This window comes from Myotis yumanensis, unplaced genomic scaffold (genome assembly GCF_028538775.1).
Source record: "Myotis yumanensis isolate MYYU_CA2020_CCGP unplaced genomic scaffold, mMyoYum1.0.hap1 SCAF_1, whole genome shotgun sequence".
Lineage (NCBI taxonomy): Eukaryota > Metazoa > Chordata > Mammalia > Chiroptera > Vespertilionidae > Myotis > Myotis yumanensis.
Genome location: NW_027223752.1, coordinates 209,444,772 through 209,454,571, shown reverse-complemented (window position 1 = coordinate 209,454,571; position 9,800 = coordinate 209,444,772). Strand labels below are relative to the sequence as shown.

Sequence of the window (9,800 nt, the reverse complement as noted above, 5' to 3'; positions counted from 1 at the left end):
GTGTCAAACCAGGTCTGAACTTTCACAGAGTCTCAACTGGAGAATTCAGAATTCAATGAAACTTTAAAGTGCCCAACGAGTCTAAAAATACACTACCAAATCTGGTCCAATCCTGAGGGATTGAATTGTGAACATCCTGGAACTAAAATCTAATGACTTGGGCACCCACCCAGTGGGCCATTGAAGAGGGAAGAATTGAAAGTTTAGTTAAAGCAAGTTTCTTCCAGGTAAGCCCTAGGGCCTAGGTGTTACAGACGAAGAATTAAAAGCCTGAGAAGTGAAAGAATAAAGGAGGAGCCAAACGTGCTTTCCTGACCGAAAAGTTCTATGGGGAAGGAACCTTTGCTTTTTCTAGACAAGAGGCCTTCAGCTGGCCCCCAGCCCTCCACCCCGCACTGCGGGCCTGTCCCGCGCCGCTGCCATCCGGATGTCTTCTTGGCGTCCTTCAGCCCCAGGCCCCACCTGGAGTCTCAGCGGCACGAGCGCCACTCGCCTTCTACCAGCAGCAACAGCAGCAGCAGCAGCAGGAGGAGGAAGAGCAACAGGATCAGCAACATTGCGCGCCTTTGGTGGTGGTGGGGGGGATGGGAGGGGGCGGAGGAAAGCAGGAGGGCTGCGGGGCGGAGGTGAAGGGAGGGCGCAGTGGGGGCTGGGCGGTGGCACCGGCGTTGCCTCGGTGCCCGGGGCGCGCGTCCCTAGCAGCCGCCGCCCACGTCAAGGTTTGTTTAATAATCGCCCGGGGATTTAAGGCCTGGGCTCGCGGCGGGCCGCGGGGGAGCCAGGAGACCGCGCCGGGCAGCGGATGAGCCGCGGAGCCTGTGGCCCAGGGCACCTCCCCCCGGCTTCCCCAAACCCTGCCCGGTCAGACCCGAGGGGGAGGATGGAAACATCGGCCGAACTCTGAGCCCCTCAGGAAGATAACACCCTTCCCGCCCAGTCGCCCTGCGGTCCAGCGGAGGCCACCGACTCGTTCCCTCCAAGTCTCCATCTCCCCGAGCCGGACCGAGCGGAAAAACCAGCGATGGCGGACACCCTGAGGAAACTGGTCTCCAACGATTTTTTACGAACGATGTACGAGAACCTGGAACTCTGGCAGAGGGATTACAACGTGAGTCGGCGTGGGAGAGCCTGGGCTGGCTTTCCCTCCTTACACAGCCCTCCGCGGGGGTTTTTTAGGCCTGGCATCGGGGTGCCGCTTTGCAAAGCCCCCGGGATTGTGATTGCGGGAAAGGAAGGACCGGCACGTGTCTGCTGGCGGCGCCGTTTTCTTCCCGCAACGCGAGGCGGCGCTGGGGATGCGCTCCGACCCGAGTGGAGCTGTAGAGAGCGCAGCCGCTTTAGTGGTAACCAAGGACGCTGGCGGCCCTAGCAACGGGAAAGGCCTGCGATCTGCCAGGGGTCTGCAGGTCAAGCCCTTCACGCTCCCTCCAGTCGCTTCCGCCAGCAATCCACCTCCCTATCGTCATTCATCTAGAATGTTTTTTGTTTGTTTGTTTGTGGGGTTTTTTTGTTTGTTTTTTACTACACTCCAACCCCTGCTTCTCAGCAAGTCTCTCACTAGGAAGATACCAGGGGTTGCATCAGAATAGATTTTTAAAAGAACACACCCAGTATTTATTATCCGGAAGTGAGTGAAACGGTCACTTCTCAACATTGTGGGTTTCACTGGTGTGCTGGTCCGCATGGCCCGTAGGCGCAGCTTCAACACCAAGGCCTGTTGCCAGGGCGTCTGTAAGAGGCCAATACTCTGTCATCCGACCCAGAGCGCTCTTATAGTCTCTAACCTCCTCCCCACGCGGAGAAGATAGAACTCCAGTGCTAAATTTACTTTATATTTGGTCTGTCCGTTTTAAATAAGACAGTTCCACTCTTAATAGCAAGTAGAACTAACTGCGAGGCAGACAGAGCTGGGGACCTGGAATCAACACCCCTAGGTTCTGGGTCTGGTTCTGCTTGGTACTGGCTGAATGAACCCGGCTGTTTATTTAACCTCGCTGGGTCCCAGTGAAAGGGGAGAGACTGGACTAGATCACACATAAAGTTCCTTTCAGATCTCAGTTTGTTGAGTCTACATCCCCTTGTTTCTAAAATCCCACAGGAAAAATGCAACTGGCTGCCGTCCTGCGTCCCTTAGACTCTCCCACTCACCCTTTAACCAGAGCTCCCTGGGTGGGTGGGTAATCCAAGAACAACTATAGCTTTCTCCTGGGCCTTCCTTCCTAGTGTTAGTGTTTATACCCTTTGTCCTCTTTTAAAGAACCCACACTGACGATTCCTTCTCCAAGATTGCAGGAAATTAAGGTTTACCCCTTTATCACAAAGGCCTTAGGTCTGCTCCCCGCCTCCCACCTTTAAAAGTGCCTACTTGCTGCAAAGTCTCAGAATAATTGTTAGGCCCTATGACTGGACATCTCCATCCGAAGGTCCTGCAGACCCCTAACCTGTCCCCAAAACAGCATCATTCCTGTACCTCTCACTTGTTTCCAAACCTCCCAACTTCCTCCTCCGGTAATGCCAGCATCAGAGGGACCTTAGTAGATCCAGATGTGATATGGGGCTCAGAAGGGCCTTTAGTGGACCCTTGGCATCTCCACCGCCCTCAACATCTATCAGCCAGATGTTAAAACTGCCTCCTGCCCTGCCAGGCAGACTCTCTAATCCAAACTCTATAGAGTCTGCTTCTGCCAGATTGATTTTTGTAAAATGCAAAGCAAATCTGACCATGTCATACCCACGCTCCTTCACTCGCCCTGTTAAATCTTTCAGGGATGGGGTGAAGCCCAGAGGCCATGTGACGAATAAAGCCTTTGCTATTTGGTCCCTGGACCCTGTATTCCACTTTCCCCTATAATGTACCTTGTTTCTTGCCCTGTTACCTGCTGTTTCTCCCCTTGAAATGCCCTAACCTCTTACCCCTCACCCATCACCAGTGTGAATTTTGCCCCTTCAGCAGCTCACTATCCACCCAGAACCCTTAATCAACTGTAAGGTAATGATCTAACCCAGCCAGGTGTGTTTCCCATTCTCCTGCTTCTCCAGCCAGGGAGCTCATTGACAGCAGGCAACATTTCTAAATTTTTATTTATTTTTAATATGGTGTTGTGTCCTGAGCTGCCAGCCCAAGTCCTTACATATAATAGAAACTCAATGATTTATGAATGAAGGAATTTTGAGAGTCTGTGCTTTGGAATTAGGAGATAGTATAATTAGTTCATACCTGTGTTTTATTTACCTGTGTGAGTACATGTTTGGTAATGTGACCCTATTGAAACTTGAGTATCTTGGGCAATGCTTTGTGTTAGAAGTTGCAGCGTGTTGTGACATGTCTTGGGAACAGGAACTGACAGTATATTCTCTTCTGTTATTTAAGTTGTGCAGACAAACATTTGGCAAACATTCCGTTGAGCACGTACTTATACCAGACATTGGGCAAGGCAAAGGAGCATCTATAATAATAAAAGTGTATATGCTAATTAGACCGGACGTCCTTCCAGACGATCTTCCTGACAAAGCCGGAGCTGTGAGGGAAGCCCAGGTCCTGAGTGTCTGTTGGCGGCTGGAAGGAAGCCCGGGTCCCAGGTGCTGGAGGGAAGTCTGTGCCAGCAGCTGGGGGAAGGAAGGCTTACTCTTGCATGAATTTTGTGCATTGGACCTCTAGTATAGTAACAATACCCTAATAATACTTTTAATTATTGTGTATCTCCTCTATTCTGCACCTAAGTTAGCTCATGAGATCAACCACCTCCTAAATACAAGCAACGGCGGCTCATATTTGAAATTTATTTTCTAGGGGAATGTGACTAATAAGTGGAGAACCAGATTTGAACCAATGTCTGCCTTATTCCTAAATCCACTGCTCCTTTCAATACCGAATGCCACTTCAAGGCACCAATTGTTGAACACTTCTGTCTCTGAGATGCTGAATATGCATTATTTTGATTTAATTCTCTTAACATTCTGCAAGGCATTATCTATCCTTATTTCTGGAGAGGAGATGGGCTCAGAGAGGCAACCTGTGCCGCATCACATAGAACTTGTGACAAGTGGCAAAGCTGAGACACTGCTTCAGGTCGGCATGACCCCTGGTACGTGGCATGGTCTAGCCAGGGGGAAGAAGGCTGAAAGGGGAATTGAAGGTCAGTGTTACAAGTGCAGGAGCTAAACAGCAAGGGCAGGGAGCTGCTGTGTAAGCTGTGTGCTCCAAATGTTCTAATCAAATTCAGTATTGGGCTAAGTCACTCATTCATTTATTCACTCATCCATCAAATATTGTTGGGCCTTTCGATTTGCTATGGATACGAGTGGCAATTGATACAAACATGAGATGCAAAGTCATTTTAAAAAAACACATAGTCTTCTTAGGAGAAAGGGAGAGAGGATAAGACAGAGAAACAAATGGCTAAAACAGAAATAAATGCTACCCAGCATGGAAAAGAAGCCAGCAGCTCCCCTAGTAATGATGAGTCCATTCTATCCAAACTCCTTGGAAGGCCCGCTGACCTCTCTGACCTCCTGCGGTCACCTTGAGAATCTACTTTTGGTTCTCAAGGTCACCAAACTCCTTTTTGTCATATGGCCTTTGCCCCTGCTGTTCCCACAACCCAACAAACTCCCTCTCTAGCCTCTGCATTCAGGACTTAACTCAGGGTCTCCTCATCAGAGAGGCCTTCCCTAACCACCCTTCTCATTCCCTCTTTGCCACATCATCTAGTCCTCCCTCTACTCCCAGCAATAATCACCATCTAAAAGTCAGTATCTAGGGTTGGGGGGCAGGGTGAGAGCATGAGTGGGGGTGGGGGTTGGGGAGCAATGGGGGAATAAGGACACATATGTTATACCTTAATCAACAAAGAAAAAAACATATAAAAACAATAAAAAATAAAAAAACATAAAAAATAAAAGTCAGTATCATTTAGTGGTTAAGAGCATGGGATCTGGAACTAGGCAGCTAAGGTTCTGACCTCAGTTCTGACATTTTATTAGCTAAGTAATCTTGGGCAAGTTATTTAACTTCTATGCATCTCAGTTTTCTCATCTGAAGATGGGAATCATAACAATGGTACTTCTATCTCTTAGCGTACTATTGCGGGGCTTAACTGAGCTTATATATACAAGCATGAATAATGCCTGGCACTTAGGAGGGATGTAATAAATCCAAAATGAGTGAATTGTCTATGTTCACTCATCCATCTAGTTACTTACTGTGTTTGCATATATAGAGACTCTAGAATGCAGGGCTCGAAATACAACAGTGAATGATCAAGGCAGGCACAGCCTCTGTCCACAGGGCACTTCCCTTGTGATACCAATATGCATTTTTCTTGTCAACTTTTGGCTAGAAGTCATCTAAACTTTTCTTATCTATTCTAGTTTCTATCCTCCTTGTAAGGCCCACTACTAGTGCCTTATAATGGCTTGAGATGACATATCAGTCTATGCCAGGGGTGGGCAAACTTTTTGACTCGAGGGCCACAATGGGTTCTTAAACTGGACCGGAGGGCCGGAACAAAAGTATGGATGGAGTGTTTGTGTGAACTAATATAAATTCAAAGTAAACATCATTACATAAAAGGGTACGGTCTTTTTTGTTTTTTAGTTTTATTCATTTCAAACGGGCCGGATCCAGCCCGCGGGCCGTAGTTTGCCCACAGCTGGTCTATGCATTTTTACTCCCACATTATTTGTTGGTTGCTTACAGTTATGTCCCTTCCTTTAGTATTAGACTCAATGAGAGGTTTAGCTAATCAGAAAGAGTAGCAGTTCACCAAGGAGATGACAAAAGCAGGATAATAGCGAAAAGACCTACCTCTTGGCTTCTTCATGTTCTGCTCTTAATGCTTATATCAGGGGTCCTCAAACTACAGCCCTCGGGCCACACGCAAATACAAATATTGTATTTGTTTCTGTTTTGTTTTTTTACTTCAAAATAAGATATGTGCAGTGTGCATAGGAATTTGTTCATAGTTTTTTTTTAGACTATAGTCGGGCCCTCCAACGGTCTGAGGGACAGTGAACTGGCCCCCTGTTTAAAAAGTTTGAGGACCCCTGGCTTAGATGTTCCACAGCCACTTGAACCAACCCTTTCCCCTAGTCCGCCTATTTCTTCTCACCTAGATTTCACTTCCTCTTGGAAAGAAGTCTTCTCTGACTTTCGAAGACAATGGGCTCTTGAGTAGACCTGTGTTCACCCCCATGGTAAGACTGACTATCCCACTGCAGGATAACTGTCTATCTCTTGTCTCCCCCACTCATCTTCTAGTGCCATATGGCCTGGCCCATCTTTTTTGTCTTATTCTCCATTATCCTCAACCCAGCAATACCTGCTTACTGTTAAGAAGTAGTGTTCTTTATGTACATATGGAACTTAGGTAGAGGACAAGAACCAAGACAGCAGGTAAGTTAGGGAGCAATGATTTGTACTGTTACAAAAGGCTTACTCACTTTATGAAAGGACTTGTTGCAGGATTCTGTTGAGTAATGAGTCAGGGTTAATGAAATTAAAATGACTCCCAAACCTCAGTGGTTTAAGACCCACAAGTACACTTTCTCAATTATGTAACAGTCATTGTAAGTGTTCAATTAGCAGCTTCCCAAATCTCGTGGCTTTATCACCCGCTAAGCCTTTGGGGTCCTCTGCAATTGGCTGGCAGATGGGGCAAGCAAAAAAGAAGAGAATCCCTCAAGAGTTTTCTTCGGGGTCACACCCCAAAGTGGCACACATCAACTTCCTTCCCATGGACCTGAGCTCAGTTCCATGGCCCCACAAACAAGCTGGGGAAAACGCTCTAGCTGTGTGCCCAGGAGGCAAGGTAACCGTGCTTTGGTGAATGCACAGCAGTGTTTGTCTCTGGGAGCATACCTGAGCCAGGCAGCCCTGGTATAAAGTGAGGCCCTTGTCAGTGAAGAATTACACTGATGTCTACTGTTTTGCCTTTGCAGACCAACTCATGTGATCAGAATCTAAGTTTTTGCCTGGAATTCATTGAACAAGTTGCCAAGATGCAGGGACAACTCTTTGGAATCCTCACTACAACAGCTCAAGAAGGTGAGAATGGCCTGTACTTTCCCATCCGGCCCCCACCCCTTTTCTGTGTGCACTCTGACTGAGTTGGTGTGCTTGGGTTTCTCTCGCTGACCTGATTTGTGGATTCTTCTAGGAGGACGTTATGATGGTGTGGAAGTAATCAAATCACGCCTTTTGCCTTGGCTGGAGACTGCCTTTACTGCTGCTTCCCTGGGAAAACCTATTGACAGCAAGGTCCCCTCTCTGCAGGTAAGGATGATAAAGGATTCCCCTTGATTTTCAGCACCATGGTCAGGCTCTGTGAACTCAAACATTCATACCATATGGTTTTGACCTAGAGAGGGACTCAACTCTACTTGGGGAATTGGGACACAGGCATAAAAGGTGAGTTCCTGTTTACAGTACTTTGGGGCATATTGGATTGAATTTTCTCTTAAGACAAGCCTGGATTCAAATCTCAGCTTAGCCTACTCACTAGTGGTACAACCAGGCAAATCAATGAGCCTCAGCCTCCTCAGCTACAAAAAGGGCCTGGGGAGGATCTACATCTGAGACATTGCTTGGCCCACACGAGGCATTAAATAGTAACTTTTAAATGACAAATTAGTCCTCCAGACAGGGTACCAAGGGGTTCAGGAGAAAAAGAGATTATCAGATGGGGAAAGCTCAGTATTTGGAAAGAGTGAAATACAATTAATTGGAAAATTCCAAGATAAGAAGAAAGCTCAGTTCTGTTAGACTCACATAGGTCTCATATTTCGTGGTTGATCTTGGTGGTTTCCATGGACAGTGTCAGTGTCTTAACAAGGGAAGGTCAGACTGGAGACAGAACGTATACCTTGCTTAAGGCATTGGCATTACTATATTGGGGTGAGCAAAACATTAGTGACCTTGATTTTAAATGCTTACATGGATCTCCATAAAATTCTTTCCAAAATTAAAGCATGTCGAGCAGGCTGTTCTAAGCATCAGGGCCTTATGAGGTAGTGGCTGAAGGATTCTTCTTTGGAGGTCACTGGACAGAATTCTTGTCCCTCTTCTATAGTCCGGGGGAGGTTGTCTAACCTTTATTTTTTAGTGTCCACATCTGCTCAATGTGGACAATGCTTTTGCTGGCCTAATAGAGTCATTGTGAGAATTAAACGTGATAAGCATGAGAAGCAACAGATATGTGGTAAGTACAATAGTCATCAGTTGTCTTAAAGCAATTCTTCCCCCCGCCCCCCCCCCCCCCCCCCGGGGATTTTCATATGCTTTTGAAATTTTTACCCCCTATGCATATTATCCTGGGTATAGACATATAGGATGATATTTAAATGTCTGTTTTTAAAATCGAGGTATAACTTACCTACAGTGGCATCCATAGGTTGATGAATTGTGACAAATGCACATGTCCAGGTAACTCGCACTCCTATCAAGATCTAAAACATTTCCATCACTTCCCAAGCATGCCCCTCTGCCCCCAGGGCAACCACTCCTTTGACTTTTATCGTTCCAGGTTAATTTTGTCTGCCAGTGAACGGAACACACATTATACGCTCGTTTGTGCTTGACTTCCTTGGTTCAGCACAATACTTGTGCAACCTGTCTCTGCTATTTCATGTACTCAGACTATTTTTTTGACTTGTGTATCTTTCTAGGACACGTTTGAAAGGGAGAGACAGAAAGAGGCTCGAGATCGGGAGATGAAACAATTAGAAGTGGAGCTGAGCTCAACTCATAATCAAATCAACCAGATTCAAGACGAGTAAGAGGAATGCAAGTTATCTTTTCCCCAAAAGAGTTGCTTGTTCTTCATTTAATTTTTAAGTGTGAAAGGAGACTCATGTAAAATGTAGGCATTTGCTAATAAGTAATAAGTAATATGGGGTGTGTGTGTGTGTGTGTGTGTGTGTGTGTTGGGAGTCAGTGTCTTTGAGTTTGGGGCCAGGATTTCCATATGATCCCTAAAGCCCTGGTCCCTTTGGCTCCATTCCTAGAGCCCCCTCTTTTCCATAGGCCTGTTGTCAGCCCATATTTATAAACAGAGGAAGATTGTTCTATGAAAATCTATTTTCAGGGAGGGAAATGAGAAAAGATGCAGAAGGAAAGGGTTAAGGAGGGTAAATAGAAAAATTAAGAGAAAGAGAGCAAAGGCAAGATGAAAGCAGGCTGCATGTATTTGTTTGTTGTACTTACTTGGGAGGTGGGACTGAGAGATCAGACTTTTTAAATGATGAATAATTCAAGATTCTGGAATAACTACTTGATATAAAAAAAGTATTTTAAAAACGTAAGCAGTGTCAGGCAGCATATCAGATGCCTGGTATGTACAAAACCAGGGTAGCAAGCTCAAGGAATCACTGCAAAGAAAATCGCAAACTTTGGGTCATACTTGAGTGTATGAAACTGCACTCAACACACCTAACACGAGCCCATCAAGCAATAAGGTATTTCTCCTCCCACAGCATCGTTCCATTGCTGACATGTATGGGGAAGCAGGGGATTCTGTTTCTAAGTAGTTCAGGCTAATGATGGAATAGGGTATGGCACTCTGCCTTGTTCTCTGATGAGCTTTCCTCATGGAAAACATCTCTACTGACTTAGACAATTGCCTGATTAGAAAATACAAGTTTCTTTCTCAAAATGCCTACAATAAATAAGAGTATAAAGATGAAAATCAAAAGAAAAAAAAAGGTGAAAATCACCTGTTATCTCATCCCTGTTAATATTTTGGTATATTTTTTCTTTGTGTGTGCTTGCATGCATCTCCACACCCCACCTCCCCCCATCCGTT

General features: G+C 46.0%; 1 protein-coding gene across 3 annotated transcripts in view; it reads left to right on the top strand.

The window, feature by feature from the left end:
* The first annotated feature begins 688 nt into the window (after positions 1-688).
* SPATA18 (spermatogenesis associated 18) overlaps positions 689-9,800 on the top strand; it is a 33,097-nt gene continuing 23,985 nt past the window's right edge. The window contains exons 1-4 of one of the 3 annotated variants that reach the window (XR_011468697.1): positions 689-1,108; positions 6,940-7,045; positions 7,158-7,273; positions 8,665-8,771. Coding sequence is in view for 2 of the 3 variants with exons in the window: in XM_070396736.1 (XP_070252837.1) it covers positions 1,022-1,108; positions 6,940-7,045; positions 7,158-7,273; positions 8,665-8,771 (416 nt within the window). In the remaining variant the exon portion in view is untranslated. The remainder of the gene's footprint in view (positions 1,109-6,939; positions 7,046-7,157; positions 7,274-8,664; positions 8,772-9,800) is intronic. The other 2 variants (XM_070396736.1, XM_070396724.1) reach the window with 2 other exon arrangements.